The sequence below is a fragment of the Balaenoptera ricei genome, chromosome 20 (assembly GCF_028023285.1).
Source record: "Balaenoptera ricei isolate mBalRic1 chromosome 20, mBalRic1.hap2, whole genome shotgun sequence".
Classification (NCBI taxonomy): Eukaryota; Metazoa; Chordata; class Mammalia; order Artiodactyla; family Balaenopteridae; genus Balaenoptera; species Balaenoptera ricei.
This window is the reverse complement of record NC_082658.1, coordinates 14604072-14620986: the sequence shown is the minus strand read 5'-3', so window position 1 is coordinate 14620986 and position 16915 is coordinate 14604072. Positions and strand designations below refer to the sequence as shown.

The window sequence follows — 16915 nt, the reverse complement described above, 5'->3', positions numbered from 1 at the left end:
GCAGGTCTTCTCTTGGTCTTATACCAAGAGATTTCACATCATGTTCTCTGAAATTTGACATTTCGACTGTTTTAGCCAGAAGCAACTTCCCTTCATGGAATGTGACGGAGAGGAAGACAACAGCACAGGAACCAGAGGAGCCAGATGAATGGGCAACTGTCTCTTTGCTTCAAGACCATCCCCAAAAGTAAAGGCTTAATCAATCCCCATGCTTTTAATTCCAAACTGGCCTGAGGCCAAGGCCAGAGCCTTAGGACTGTTTTCCCAGGGGGGCTGCCCCTTTCCTGCTTTAGGAAAAAACCCTCCTCATCCCATCTGTCTCCTCCCATCCCAGGCAGCAGCACCAACAGGGATAAGCAACCCGCCTTATCCCCAAAAAATTTTTGCAGACTTTACCGGTGCTGTGCCCTTCTGCTTGCACCTTGCTTAACTGACTCTGATTCCTGAGTGCCCATGAGTAATTCTGGCTTCCCTCCACACGTGGCTAACCCCAAGCACAGGGTAGAAATCATGGCACAACCAAAAGATTAACTGGGAGGCATTCAGCGTGTGTGGGTGTCTCCACTCATGCCCAACTCTACCAACTGTAGGACTCAATGTCGCCAAATCCACACGAAGGGCTGCTTCTGACCACATGTAGATGCAACTTCCCCCCAAATTCATCTTTTCTGGGGAGCCCAACTGAGAAAGCAATTGCTTTCACTTTTGCCTACCTAAATCCAGGGGCAGTAAAATCTCCACACCCACCAAAGCCAAAATCTTTGGTTATCAAGGTGACACCCCAGGAGGAAAACAGCTGTCGTCAGGCACATGTCCTCGACCCTCACTGGAGCAGAGCACGAGCCTCCCGTGAGGCTGAAACCCCTCACATCCGTGGCGGGTTCCCTGGCAGGGCAGCCTGTCAGAATGGAATGAAAGGACTGTGCTCACCCTTGGCTTTCTTCAGAAAATAGCATCTGGCCCCAAGTATCAAGGTGGTAATGATCACTCCGATGACAACCACTGCAATAAGTCCTTTCTTCCAGGGGGCAAGATAGACTGGAAGTGCAAAAACATTTTAAATATATCAGTTTTTCCTCTGCCAGCAAGAAATAATATCAGCCCTAAACAGCAAATAAGACTGATTTTTATATCCTTGTAACTGATGTCTTTCACTGAGCATCTACCTCTGAGGGACTCTGTGTTCATAGGAGGGGCAGAAATAGTTGTTTCTGCTATAAAACGAGTCAGTGATGGTCTGAAAGGACCATAGGACTGAAGGAGACTCTTCTTAGGGTGTCTGTTCACCCTTCCTCGTTCTCCATAAATCACCCTCTGCCTATATAGGTGGGCTCCTCTAACCATGTCTGTTCTGCATGACCCACTCCTCTTGACCACAGGTGGCCCATGGGCTCACATTTGACCCAAGCTGGTGTCTCTCCACCATGAATTTGTAATTAGGACTGTGTGAAATACTTCTAATTCCTTATAATAATCAATTCCTCTTTTATACTTGAGTGGATTGTTATTATCTGAAACCAAAGAGCCTGGCGAATGTGTTGGTCCCTTAACCCCCAGTAAAATGCATTAAACTTCCACCCATTTCCTCTTACAAGTGCTTTCTAGCCTTGCCCTTGGAGCTCACACGACATTTTGCCGTTGAGACCTCGACTCACCTCTGACTGTCAGGGTGTTGCTTTGGAGGACATTTTTGGAGAGATTGGCTCTGTTGGAGGCCGTGCAGTAATACTGTCCCTCCTGCTCCTTGCTAGCCTTCGGCTTGTGCCAAATGGCCTGGGTGTCATTCAAGGTGACTTGGTAGAAGGGTTTGCCCTCCTTTTCTCTGTAAAACTTGTATGTGATGGGACTAGATCCTTCATTCACGGAGCATCGAAGCACAATGGGCTTCCCAGACTCCACCTCCTCACTCAACAGGATAGAGAGCTTGACTTCATCCACCGGGGCTGGAAAGCAGGAAAGGGATTAGCACTGAGAAGTGGGGAAGAGGAAGAACATGACACGGCCACTGGTCAAGACCAGCTATCTGTGACTGTGACTCAGACTTGGACTTTGCCTTTTATTCAAGTCACTTGTGTTATCCCACATTCTTCACAGTTCTTCCCCCGACTAGCCCAGAAGGGCAGCAATGGACACCTCCTGCCCTCACATATTGATTAGACACAGGATGCTAGGGACACCTCCCTTCACTGACCACCTCAAGTGTTACTGACCACTTAGCTTAACTATACGATTAACTTCTGTGTTCTACTAGGGTCTGTTCTGGGTGAGTTTGTGTGTGAGACTGTGTGTAAGTGTGTGAGTGACAGTGCGTGTTTGTGTCTGCATCTGTATGTGATTTCTCTCCCCCTGCTTACAAAGATGCATGGCACTTCCAGATCTTACGAGCAAATAACCTTGACGCACTGCCTTCTTGAGCTCTTGTCCTGTTTCTCTCCTCCTTTGAATGATCTAAACCAATTGCCTTCATGTCCTCATTTCCCACTTTCTTGTTAGCCTGGAAACCTGACTTCTATCTCTCTGCTTCTGAAACTGCCCTATATCTCTGGTTTTGAAGAAACTCAAAGATGACCTGACCCCTGACGAACTCATCCCTGAGTTCCCTGCAGGTCCAGTCCATGGCAGATGTTCTTCCCATCTTCCCATCCTTGGCCTCCCTACAGCTCTCGCCTGTCACCCAGCCCTTCCTTTGGAACTCAGCTTTCCCTGGGCTTCTGTGAAGCCTCACACTCTGATTCTCTTACCTCCTCGCCTGCCACTCCCTCTTTATCAATTTTTCTTCCGTTTGCCCCTTAAATGTGGACTTTCTGCAAAATTCAATCCTCAGTTTGCCGTCTCCATTCTCGTCTTTGGTGATTTCATCTACATTGTAGCTTCTATTTGCAAATTTAACACATAAACTTATGGCATTTAATGCCTAGATATATAGCTCTAGTCCAGGTTACTCCCCTGAATTCCAAGTCTTGACTTTTACCTGCACATTTCCACTGAGAAGCCCTGCCAGCCTCTCATTCCCAGCAGATCCAAGAAGAACTCATCTACCTCCTATAGACAGACCCTTTCACTCCATGTTCAACCATTAAAATTCTGACCCTAAACTGTCTTCCCAAGTATGTTCCTGCTAGTGTCAGAATGAACCGATCGGCAGACCGGCATCTGATTTATGAATCACCCTCTTGTGAGCACAGGGCGTGGCCAGACCATGGAGCTGCTGATCCAGCGAAAGGGAGCACCAGGCCTGGGATGGGATGGTGGGGGTCAAGCACAAGGGCAGACTCCTGGAGGGTGCAGCTGACCTGACAGCCTGTCCTCTTGTGAAGCACAAGGGGGTGGTGGCAGGCCAGGCTCAGGAGCCAGACTGCCTGGCCTCAGTTCCCGACCCTACTGCCCACCAGCTGTTTATCTTAAGCCCTAGTTGTCTCATTGTAAAATAAGGATGATATTAACATGGGGCTTACATGGCTATTGTAAGTATGAATGGGAATAATTTACTAACAAACTTCACACGGGGTTGGACATGTGGTCAGAGCTCAGTAAATATTAGCCACTAATACTGACTCACTTTAAACCAAGAGTTTCACACGGGCTTCTACGTTAGCTTCTTAAGGTATTGTAAGGTCTGAAGTCTCCACTCCTGCTAACTGATAGGACCAGCAGGTTAATCTTCCCAAGACCCCATTCTCAGCATGCCCTCCTTCTCTCTTCTGGCTCTTCACTGCACACAGGACAAAGCCCCAACTCCTAAGGCTGGCAGCTGATGCCCTTTACAGTTAGGCCCAGCCTCTCTACCAGTTTATATCCAATGACTCTCCATTCCCAGTCCTTCTTTCCAGGCATCTGACTTACACACAGCCTTTAGAGCTGCTCCATGGACCCTTTTGATCACCTATTTGACTAGGCTGGGGACCATCTCTAGCCCTCTCTGCCCACCCACTGTTGAACCCTGGCTCCTGACCCAGCTATTCCCACTCAAGCTAGATATCTTTCATGCCTTAAATTCCTATCACCATCATTGTAAGGAGAGTTCGCGTGACAATTAAACATGTGGTGCCTGGTAACATTTTTTTCTATATTTGTTTGCACTGTTATTCAAATATATTAAAATGTTTCTTCACTATTTAATCAGGAGATCCTGTGTTTCTCATTATATCATTGAAAACAAAGAATATGTCTTCTTTTTTTGTATGCCCTATGGCATGAGAGGCTTAATATATATTGATGTTAATTTGAAAAGTATTGTTTCTCTTAGGCTATACATTAATAGTAGGAGGAACCAGGGAGTTCCCTGGTTGCCTAGTGGTTAGGGTTCCGGGCTTTCACTGCAGAGGGCATGGGTTCAATCCCTGGTCGGGGAACTGAGATCCCGCAAGCCGCACGGCGTGCCCCCCCCAACCCAAAAAATAGTAGGAGAAACTCCTGTCCAACTCAAGATGTCCACATGGCACGTGTAGATAAGCAGTTATTAAACAAAAAGGAGGAGGACAAAGAGGAAGCCTTTTTAAGCTTTTTACAACAAGATGCAGAACGTCTCAGAGATGCAAGTAATGGGCACTCCTAAGGTCTCCGGAAAGGTACAAGGCAGAGGCTTGAGGAAAACTATCCATCTCAGGACAATGGTATATTGCTCTCGAGTATGAGAGTCCTAGTGACTGTTAGCCTGAAGCTCTGACTGCTGTGGGTTCCACACATAACAGAATTTGCCCCACCGAGGGTCCATGGTAGAGAAGAGCTCTGGTCTACAATTCTCAGAGAAGACTGTCAGTTCATCTAAACATGAGCAAATGCTAAGGGAGCCCCAAAGCACAACTTTTGTGCTTCCTCAACTTGGAACACTTTATGCTTATAATTTCAGCAGTTCACTTGAAAGGTTCTGAAAAAGGATGACACTGGCCACACTGATAACCCCCAGATATTTTCCGGCTCCATTTACTTGGGCCTTGGTCTGCTTTGCCACATGTCATGTTCATGGACTTTGCACAAGTACCACCCACTTCTCTTGTCTACCCCAAAACTTTGAAAATGTGAACTAAAGCCCCAGTCCCACATGGATTCTTCTTCCCACATGACTTACCTATCACCTTGACCTGCAGAAGTTCGCTGACCAGTTTGGTGTGGGAATGGCAATTATCCGCGATGCAATGGTATTCTACATCTTTCGTTGGGTTATCTTTGAATATTGCGGGCTCATTGGAGCCCATGCTCTGACTCGCCAAAGTCTTACTTGCTTTTGAAAGCTGATAAAAAATGGGTGAGGTTCCATTTATGGATTGACAACTGACTTCTATGGTCTGTCCTTTTATCACCTCAGACCTGGAGTCATGAAAAATACTGGGCTTGGAAAGCATTTCTAGAACGACAGAGAGAGAGAGAAACAATCTGAAGCAAAACATCCAGCCCAAGGGATTCCTTCTCCAAACTCTGGGCTTGGCTTTCTCTGTCATTACTAGAATTTAAAATGCCTGCCTGCTTTATCTACATTTGGAGGACTCCTTTAAGATCTTGAGGAGGGAGAGGGAAAGAGAATAATATAAACAAAAAAGGATGACACAAATTCAGGAAGAACATTACATCCCCCTAAATATATGCTTATATTTTCACATATCTTACGTGCACATACACACACATTCACATCTTTTTTTTGTATTGAGAAAAGACACAAGAAAAATATTAAAAAATACAAGTACCCGAACAGAATATATTTTAAAACAACTTCTCAGTGCCTCAGCCTCCTGATAGTAAATTTCATGCCTCAGAAACAAGAATTATACTAGGTTATTATTTAGAAATTAGCTTATTTATAAAGCTAATAAAGTGAAATGACCTCCTCCCAAGAACTACAACAACAAAAAGAATTACAGTGGAATGACCCACATTTGTCTCTTACATTATTTCCTTGTGAGGTAGATGACTGCTAAAATCCTGCTTTGGTTGAGACTAAAATCTTGTCTGGATTTAAACTGAAGGCTAAACTGAAGGATCATGACTGAATAAGAACAGTGACAGTGACAGCTTGCCTGGTGTTCCACATCCATTTAGAACCCCGCTACTCAAAGTGTGGTCCAGGGCCCAGCAGCACCAGCATCCCCAAGGCACTGGTGAGAGATGCAAAACCTGGCCCCATCCTGACCTGCGCTGTCACCCGGTTTCGCATGCACATTCAAGTCTAAGAAGCCCGGCTCTGGGTGGTCCAAGTACCTACTTCTGCCCGCTGGGAGTCCTAGCCCTTCGGGTGAGCCAGGATAGGGATCAAAAACTGGAACTTAGATCTTAAAGTTTAGTGTCGACTAAGCAGTGTTTCCTCCCTGACCCTTTGGGTGGGTGCCTGTTCAAGCAGCAGAATCTTGCCGATTCAGAGGCCACACCATCAGCATAAAGCCACAACAAAGCCATGAACGTGACTTTTGCCAACGACATTCTCCTTGATGCCTCTCTCCTGTACTCTGAGCAGAAATACCCACTTGCTGCTGTTTGGTCTCTCGTTTCCACTCCTCTCTCTTTCCCCCGAGTTCTTACCCTGACTCAGTCTGAACCGCCTTCAGAACAGAGAGGGTGGCGCCTGGCAAAAAATTCCCTTTCTCCCATTCAGTCCCAAGACCCTCAGAGCCAGCGAGGACGTACTCACCACACACAGCTATCTGGACCGCGTTGCTGCTCTTGACCACCTTGCCGATGCCCGCGACACAGGTGTATGTCCCACTGTCCCACTCTGAGGCTATCTTAGTGAAATTTTGAGCCTGCGACACAACCGTGCCTCCCTTCTGGATGGTGAAGTTGGCTGGAGGTGCTCCTGGGATGGAGCACCACAGGTTCAGGCCTTCCCCCTGATCCAGACGTGTGGCGGAAGATTCCAGCTTTGGCTTGGAAAACAGCTCTGAAAAAAAAAAACAGTGAGTGGGAATGGGGTGAGATGTTTCTGGGTACCGGCCCCAAAGTCTGTTTATGGAGAGGGCTTCGGCCCAGCTGCTTTTGACAGAACCATTTCCCAACTTCCTGCACAAAGTTTTCCTTTGCTTCTCATGTACCTGACGATCACACAATTGAAGAGCCAGGGTTCATTCTTCACCTGGGATTCCAATGCCAGGTTTGCCTCCCTCATTAATCCAATTTATTTCACAGACATGGATTAGAAAAATTTTGCAACTTGTAATGCAGCAAGTAATGACTCAGACATTCACTCATTTATTCATCCACTCACTCATTTCATTCCCCAAGTATTTATTTCAGGCCGTCTCTGTGCTTGGCATAGGAGAGACAGCAATGAAAAAGAAACAGTCCTTGACTCCAAAGTTCTTAAGTCTAGCGGGTGATTCAGATATTGTTTGCAGTAGAGCCCATAGAGGGGACACCGAACCTAGGCTTGAAGCATCAGGAAAGAGCTCCTGGAGGAAGTTATCCAGGCAAAGATGGAAAGTATCACAAGCAGAGAGAATAGCATATGGAAGGCCTGGCGGGAGGTTCAAGCACCTGAAAGTTCAGGCAGCCTGGGACATAGTGGGAGTAGAAGAAGAAGGCTTGTAGATCTTCAAGGAACTTGGGAACCACATAAAAAATTGTGGGTTATGTCCTCAGGGCAACGGGAACCATGGAGAGTCTGGGTCAGGGGAATGGCATTGGATGTGTGTTGTAGGAAGATCTTTGGGAGGAGAATGGATGGGGTTGGAGGGGCCCAGACTGGAAGCAGGAGGCGATGTAGTCCAAGCTTGAAGCAGAGTGATGGCATGGGGTTGGGGACAAGTGGCAGCTTGGCCACCATCCCTCCAGCACTCCCCATGGAGAAGAATGAAGATGCCACCTGAAGCCTCCAAGGTCAAACACTTTGTAAACTATAACATGCTATGCTACTGTAAGGAGTTATTAGTACCATAATGTAGGTTGGATGTCAACAGTAGTAAAGACTGAGGTTGTATTTCAAGAAGTCTTGCCATCTCCTAATTTAAGTATCCCCTGAACTATATCAATATTTTATAATTATGGTGAATGTCTTTATTTTCAGCAGCAGGGAAATTACTAATTAACTACCTAACCATTGTGGAGACTTGGATCCTTTGTGTAAGCAAATGCACACTGACTTCATGGTTATGACCCTTGATGCAGAAGGAAGAAGGAGCTTGACACTATCTTCATATTAAGAAAGAGACTGAGACTCAAAGTTTCTCTCAGGAAACCTTAAAGGTTTGAGAATGCAACTAGGAGTCAGGGACCAAATTCTACCTTTGGCTCTAAATTTATCTGCCGTAGAGGTTTGGAAGTAAAAACCAACACTGTCATTGTCTTCACTGATATTCCACAGATGGAAACGGAACTCATTTCCATCATAATCAGTCCACGGTGTCTTCCTAGTTTCCTCAACAGGGAATAAAATAAAACTGCAAGTAAGGTGATATCCCAATAATTAATTCATTAAGGCACGTTCCATCTCTCTGTCCTTCCATATAATAAACATCGACTTACCTCTTTTCAGATCACCATCAAAAGCTCTAGGTTAGGAGTGGGGAAAAGGAACCAAAGAAATTGACCCCCTTAAGTGCCTTACAATCTCATTGGACAAACACCAAAACATGTGAAAAAAATGACTTAGGAAGAATCCCACAACAATGACTCTACATTTAAAAACACGTAAACAGGGACTTCCCTGGTGGTGCAGTGGTTAAGAATCCGCCTGCCAGTGTAGGGGACATGGCTTCAAGCCCTGGTCCGGGAAGATCCCACATGCCGTGGAGCAACGAAGCCCGTGCGCCACAACTACTGAGCCCGTGCGCCACAACTACTGAAGCCCGCGTGCCTAGAGCCCTGCTCTGCAACAAGAGAAGCCACCGCAATGAGAAGCCCGTGCACCGCAACGAAGAGTAGCCCCTGCTCTCCGCAACTAGAGAAAAGCCTGCACACAGCAACGAAGACCCAATGCAGCCAAAACTAAATAATAAATAAATTTATTTTAAAATAAATAAATAAATAAAAATAAAAACATGTAAAAAAAATGTAAAAAGTATAAAACAGCTTGCTAGGGTGGGTGCACGGTGGTTTAGAATTAGGAATACGATGTTGTCAGGGAATGTCTGTTTGTAAAGGAGGTAACGTAAACAGCTGGACCATCACGGGGGTTAACAAGGATGGGTCTTTTGTTCACTCACTGAAAAAATATTTACTGAGTTCCTACAATGTGCCAGGCTCTGTGCTAAGTATCAATGTTGTCAGATGAATTAAGCCACAGACCTGGTCCTTCAAGAGCTCACCCAGGGTGGTGGAGAAGGATGCTAAATCTTTATAGCGACGGTTGACATGAAGACAGGAGAAGAGTGTGATGGGGACTGAGGTGTGACCATGGGACTCTGCCTGGGGGAGCCTAGAGGGAGATTTGCGGCTTGGTCTTTAAGGACAACAGAGGTTTTCCAGTGGCCAAGGGGAAAGGATGTTCCAGGCAGAGTGGGATGGGATGTTTGGAAGGGGGTGGAGTCAAGGTGAAGGCAGCTAAGCCCATGAATAATGATGTCGAATAGGTGCTTCTCCTACAGGTTGGCTGAAGGATGAATTGGAGCAGAGATGCTTGGGGAACCCCTGCAACCATCCTGGTGTGAGGGCCAGAGTTAGGGTGTGATTGTAGAGACAAGATGACAGGGCAGAGTTGAGAGTCCTGGCAACACTTGGTGACAGATTGGGTCTGAAAAGGTGGACAGTGAGGGGTAAAGGAAACCCACTTTCAATCCAAAGACAAATTACTAATTCAATGGTTTTTATGTTCACAAAATTATAGTGATTCTCCAACACCACTATATAGAGCCACTTACAGTGAGGCTTGATAGCAATAGAGGAGTGGAAAACCAGATGCATAAGTGGGCCTGGAGCCATGTCCAAGGGCTTGCAGCACTTGAACGTGGGGGTGTTGCCTGCCAGCCCTGGCATGGCTCCGGTAGCTCTACGTGGAACAGGACCACAGAGCACCAGGCTGAGGGGATGGGAGGGGCAGGCCGAGTCTAACACTGTGCTTTCTCGGGCCAGGGAGACTCATCTCCTGGTTGACTTGTATACTCCGCATGACTTGGACTTCTGGATGTGGGGGATCAGCTACAACAATAGTATCTTATGGTCCAAGATGCTTTATGTTTCCCTCAAGTAGGCTGGCCTGAGGGGTCGGGGTGCTGCTCTAACTAGTGAAATGGCCCATGTGTTTGTCACGTGGTCCCTGCAGCTCCCACAGCAATACACCCATCCCTTTAATGTAGTTGTTCATTGCATTGCATTCTCATGATCTAGTTATGTCTGTGAATTCTTCAAAGGCAAAGCTTGGCCTTAGGCAGCCCCCTATCCCCCAAAAGTTGCCCAGCATGCAGAAGGTGCTCAATATATGTTGAATTGAATACTGTTTTCTAATGAGATAATTATATTTTATCAGTGAAAAATATGTGCCATCAAAACATTTGTCATTCTCAATAATAAACTAAATTGCTAGCAGGGTCCAACACATGCCAATCACCTAGTTGGGTAGTTGGCAGCCTACCTATGATACTGGGGACTGTCACTGTTACTATACACTCTATGCTTGACACAGAGGAGGCTTTCAGTAAATGACTGAACAAATGATGAATGAATGAACACTTTCACTTGGGAACCAAGGAGTGCTGACTCTCTCTGCCTCTGAAACACTGTTATCCAATGTTCATCTGTTCATCCAACAAATAGGTATTGAATGCCTACTATGTGCCAGGCACTGTTCTAGGTGTTAAGGATATAGCACTGGATAAAACAGATAATGTTCCTGCCCTCATCAGCTTACATTTTAGTGCCTGAATACATACAATACACGGGAAGAGGCAGAGTACTTTTTTTTTTTTTTTGGCCGCACGGCTTACGTGATCTTTGTTCCCCAACCAGGGATCAAACCTGGGCCCCAGCAGTGAAAGGGCCAAGTCCTAACCACTGGACTGTCAGGGAATTCCCAAGGTAGAGTACTTTTTGAAAAGTAAAGCCAGGAAAAGGAGGAAGGAGTCCAACGGAACTTTTAGGTACATGGGTTTGGAACTCTAACAGGCCTGGGGGTGACCCTTGCTCTGCCACTTGGCAACCCTCTAATTGTTGGATGAGTGACCTAACCTCTCAGCTTCAGCTTCCACCTCCATAAAGCCAGAATCATAATTCTTACCTTATACTACAATTGTGAGCTTGAAATGAAAATGTATGTAAACCAGGCATACAGTATTCAACAAAGAGGAATTGGGACTATTATTTTTGAGTTTAGTAATGCTTTCTCATTCCTGACCCTGTCATAGGACCTGCACATGGATACAGGGATCTAGCACAGTATTTGGCACAGAGGAAAGAAAAATGTGATGTAATAATAGAAACACCAGCTGACATTTCACTGAGTGCTTACTCTATATGCGGCCCTTTATGGCAGGGTGATGTCATTTGGTCCTTGTAAGAGTCCTAGAGGGCTGTCATTATCCCCATCTCAGAGTTGTGGCAAGGAGAAGGTCAATAACGCACCCAAGGTCACAGAGGTACTGAGTGGCCAGGTTGGGATCTGATGCGACAACCTGCACCCTCAACCACCACAGTGAACGGCTTACTTGCTCTGTACTGACTTTTCCCCACCAGCACCACGGCCCTGCCTGAGCACATTCATTCAGACCAGCAGGAGCGAAGGATCAGCTCTCACTGTCCATCCTGGATTTCAGCACAGCAGCTTCTTGGGCCCGCCATATGCCGACACCCTCCAGCAGCAGCCCTACCTGTTATGTTGACCACGATGCTGCTGACCTTGGATATGCGGCTGGCTTCCACTTTGCACGTGTAGTTGCCGTTGTGCTCCACCGTGGCCATCACTGAGTACACGGCCTCGTTGCCGTGCCTGCTGTGTGCTACAATCGCCTTGTCCTTCTGGATTATGATTTCCGGAAATGACTGGGCCAGGTGCGTCACTTGAATGGTGCACTTGATGTGGAGATCATCCCCTTCTATGATCGTTCCCTTGGGGCTGATGTGGAACTTGGGATTAGAGAAGGATTCTACAAGAAGAGGACAAGCTGGTTGGATTCAGGTTCAAACCTGGGAGAGGGGGAAAGGCACTTCCTCCTCTTTTCTGTTCTTTTTCATACCAACCACAGTTTTTCCTTATTAATTAAAAAAATTCAACCTTTCCTCTTGAAAACCTTAGTCTAGGCTGCTTTGATGCTTCCTCCCTTTTTGCTCATTCTTGCATCTTCAGCCTTCTTCTTAACTTCAGTTCTCTAACTTTCTTGAGCCTCCCAAAGGCCAAACCATCTTCCCTAGATCTCATCTACAGAACTTTGTTCAAATGACCTCAGAAATAATCACAGCAGTGAGAAACAGACTCTCCCCCTGCCCACCAAGGATTTCCTAGGTAATTATCGCACCATTTCATGGACCTCTGGCGTTGCAGCCTAGATATTCCATCGCTTTCCAAAGTGCAGCTTCGTGGAAATGCATATTTAAATAACCGTATGCCCCCCAAAAGTGATTTCTAATCTGTTCTACCTCTTTTTAAAAAATGCTGGTTGTGACAGACTAAATTGATTTCATGACTCATGCAGTTTGAAAAACACTGCTTTAATAAAATATGGGTCAGATATCAGGGTGTCAGATCTTCAGGAGATGGTGAGAGAAATAGGGCCAGGCCTTTGCTCCCACCAAAAAAACAGCAGTGCGTAAGGGAGTAGGTACACAGATTACAACTATGTAAAATGCAGATAAGAACATTAAAAAATGTCAAAAGTGAATTCAGGGTATTATAATACTTTAATATTCTTTTTTTTTTTTACTGTAAAGTCATTTAAATTCACAATAAAAAGGTATAATTTAAAAAAAGTCATTTCCTGAGTAAAAGTCAAAAAGAGAGAGCATCTAACTAACTCCAGATGCACCAGAGATCTAAATGCAGAAGAAAAAAAAAATTAACGCACAGAAACAGTAAAAGAAAACATAGGTGCATTTTTTCTTTAATAATCTTGGAGTGTGGAGGACCTTTAGGTGTGAATCACAGAACTGGATACCGTAAGGAAAAAAAGATGCATAGATTTTTTTTTTTTTTTTTGGCTGTGCCGTGCAGCTTGTAGGATCTTAATTCCCAGACAAGGGATTGAACCTGGGCCTATGGCAGTGAAAGTGCTGAGTCCTAACCACTGGACAGCCAGGGAATTCCCCAAAGATGCATAAATTTGATTAACTAAAGATTAAAAGCTTCTTCATGGAAATAAGAAATAGGACACATGACAAACTGAGTAAAATATTTGCATAGTACCTGACAAAGAGCACATTCCTTTAATTTATAAAGGGCTCAAACAAATCAACCAGAAGTGGTAAATATGGGCAAAGTGTGTATGAACAGGCAGTTTATGGGGGCGGAAATGTAACAGACCAATAAACATAAAAAGCATACTCAACCTCACGGAAGACCAAAGAAATACAAATCACAGCAATGATATATCACTGCACCTCAATCAGATTGTCAAAAATAACAAAACATTGATAATATTCTGTGTTGGTGAGGATGTGGAAAATGGAACACTTTTGATGGAAATGTGCATCCATTTGGAGGAGTACTTTGGCGATATCTTTCAATACTGAAAATGCACAAAACATTTGAATCAACAATTTGACCCATAAATAATAATAAAATACTCATGAAAGTACAGAAGTTATACGTATAAGTATGTATAAGTTATAAGTATAAGCAAGATTGTCTTAATAGCAAAAAAGTGGAGGGCTTCCATGGTGGCGCAGTGGTTGAGAATCTGCCTGCTAATGCAGGGGACACGGGTTCGAGCCCTCGTCTGGGAATATCCCACATGCCACGGAGCGGCTGGGCCCATGAGCCACAACTACTGAGCCTGCGCGTCTGGAGCCTGTGCCCCGCAACGGGAGGGGCCGCGATAGTGAAAGGCCCGCGCACCGCGATGAAGAGCGGTCCCCGCACCGCGATGAAGAGTGGCCCCCACTTGCCGCAACTAGAGAAAGCCCTCGCACGAACCGAAGACCCAGCACAGCCAAAAATAAATAAAAAAAAAAAAAAAAAAAAAAAAAAAGTGGAAAAATACCTAAATGCCATCAATAGAAAACGAGGCAAATATATTAGGGCACAGGATTCCGAGTTGCCACTAAAATGATAAAGATTTGTATTTCTTGATATGGACAAAAGTCCATATATGTTATGGTTGTTAAAAAGAAGTTATAAGATAGAATGTTTGACTGGTCCTATTTTTTTGTAAAAACAAAGAAAAACAAGCAAAAATTGTGTGTGTACATGATGAATGAGCAGAGCAAGTCTAGAAGACCACACAAGGGTTTTCTCTGAGTAGTGGTACTTACTATGAAGACTGTCACTTTATACTTTATATAGTACCATATTTTCTGAAAATTTAACCCACACCACGTATTATAATAAGAAACATATCATATATACAAAATACTATATATTATATATACATAATACTATATAGTAAATATATACACATAAATAAAGTATTATGCATACACAATGGGCAGAGGTGAAGTAAGGTACCAAAAGCAGAGGGTCGTTTATGATAAGCTTTAGGGCTCCTATCCCGAATACATTTGCAGCTCTCTGCAGTAGACTGTGCCTTCTCCTGATTCCTCCCTGCTTCACAACTACTTCCCTCTCAGGTCACCGGGAGCTGCTGGTTGCCTAACCTGGAGCTCTGAGCTCTCTCTGTCCTGGACACTCACACCCAGGCTCCCCTCTGCTGTTGCCTTTCTCTCCTGAGAGCATTTCTCAGGTCACCTCATTTGTTTCCTATTTGTCCAATGTCTTGGGGATGGAAGGGTGGGTAGAAGAGTGGAGTCCCTCATCAAATCTGGGAGGCAGAGGGACTTCCCTGGGGGTCCAGTGGGTGAGACTCCGCGCTCCCAATGCAGGGGGCCCGGGTCCGATCCCTGGTCAGGGAACTAGATCCCGTATGCATGCCGCAACTAAAAGTCTGCATGCCGCAACTAAGAAGTCCGCATGCCGCAACTAAAAAAGATCCCGCGTGCCGCAACTAAGACCCAGCGCAGCCAAAATAAATAAATAAATAAATATTAAAAAAAAAAAACAACCTGGGCGGCAAAGGCTGAGGACCTGGTCCCCCTTCCCTCTGGATCCCCTCCAGACCCTACTTCCTGGTGTCTGATCCTCACTGGCTTAAAGCCATGGTTTCCAAACTGCAGGTCATACAAGGCATCGTTTCAGGGAGTCGAGGCCAGTGCTATAAAAAACTGAAAGAGAATAGAAAGAAAAATAGCAAAATGCATCATGTATTAAGGTTAAGTGTTGTTGGGAAATATATACGTATATATATTTTTTTAACTGTGTCACAGTCAAAAAGTTTGAAAAATGTAAGTGATTAAGAACAGTCTTGAGACAGCAGTCCAGCCAGAAGGCCCCAGCCCCTTTCCAATTCTGGGCTCTTTCTCCCCAGACCAAACCAGCAAACCAGAAAGAATGATAAAAAGGAGAGTAGGACTCTGACCCCTCACGGTGACCAGTTCACTCCTGATGGACCTAGAGGGCTCCACGTGGGTCCCGGAAACGATCCTAGCTTGACACTGGAACCATATAGCATGGTCTTGCTCTTCAACTGTGAATTTCAGCATCACAAAATTCTGGTTCTGGGAAGTTTTTTCTCTTTTTTGCTTGACGCCTTTTACATTTAGTTCGAATTTTTCAATTGTGAAATGTATTGGAGCCTTTTCCTCCGGGACAGAGCAGTTGACCATCACGACCCCGCCTTCTATGACCTCCTTCTTGTCCAGCGTCACCCTGGGATCGGACACTCCTTTGGGGGAAGAGAAAGTCTGTTAGTATGTTTGCTCCAGTGGCACAAGCGTCCCTCAGCTGAGTCACTGTGGCTGACCCATCTGAGGGTTCTTCTGTTTTGTTCCCAGAACCTCAGTGCTACCTACCAGGTAATTATTGAGTGAGTATGTTTCCAGCACCGTACCAGGTACTTAGAAAAATATAAAATATGTTTAAGATGTGGTTGGTGCTTTCAATGTTTATAACTCCATTGGGAAGGCAATCATCCCAACTGATACAGTTAAAAACAAAACAAAACAGCCTGTATTTGTGGATATTATTGTGATTGTTGTTATAATTTATTGAATGCCTACCACAAGCTAGGATTGACTTTATATCCATGACCCGATTTTCTAATTCTCATAATAAAACTCTTGGGTGGGCAGGAAAGAGAAAATTATGCCCATTTTACAGATGAAGTAGGTGATACTCAGAGAGGTTCAAGACTCATCCAAAAGCTCACAGCTGTCAAGCCCCAGAGCTGAGACTCGACTCCAGGTCTGTGTGACTCCAGAGCCAGAGGTTGGGGGGTGGGGGGAGAGGAGGGAGGCGTGGCCTCTCAGTTCAAAAAGCAAAGCTGAAAATAACCAAGCATCAGAGTGTGTCACAGAGACAGTGAGTGATGGAGCAGTCGGAAAAGGAGGAGGCCCTCTTTGCCTGGGGGGATCAGAGAAGATCCTAGAAAGGAATAGGGCCTGAGAGGAATCTTGGAGGGAGGGGGTTATTTGGACGCATGAGATGGGATGAGGGCTAAGGACAGGCATTTCAGAGCGCACACGTGCATGGGGATCTGCTTGTGCTAAGGGATAGGAGTGGCTTTTCAGGAGGGCCGTCCGGAGCCGAGGAAGGGCTGGAGGGGAAAATACAATGGGTGGTGAGCCAAGGTCAGATTAGGGGGAGCCAGGAGAGCCTGGCTGAGACTAGATGTCCCATCCAGGCCCCGTGGTCTGGGGATCATGAACTCCACCTTGGAGTCAGACAGACTTGCTTGTATCCTAAAACTGCCTCTTCCTGGATGTGCCACCTCCCCCAGTCACCTAAGACTCATGAACCTTTTTTCTTGACCCACCCAGGTCAGAGATGGAGGGCTGTCCTCTTGGGAAGGAGATC

General features: G+C 45.5%; 1 protein-coding gene across 2 annotated transcripts in view; it reads right to left on the bottom strand.

The window, feature by feature from the left end:
- The window catches only part of PECAM1 (platelet and endothelial cell adhesion molecule 1), a 54564-nt gene that overhangs the window by 25431 nt on the left and 12218 nt on the right, over window positions 1–16915 (bottom strand). For both annotated transcript variants that reach the window (XM_059908351.1, XM_059908350.1), the window contains 6 exons: window positions 15480–15785; window positions 11724–11999; window positions 6620–6868; window positions 5069–5344; window positions 1656–1943; window positions 931–1038 (listed from right to left, as the gene is read on the bottom strand). In XM_059908351.1, the coding sequence (XP_059764334.1) occupies window positions 931–1038; window positions 1656–1943; window positions 5069–5344; window positions 6620–6868; window positions 11724–11999; window positions 15480–15785 (1503 nt within the window). The remainder of the gene's footprint in view (window positions 1–930; window positions 1039–1655; window positions 1944–5068; window positions 5345–6619; window positions 6869–11723; window positions 12000–15479; window positions 15786–16915) is intronic.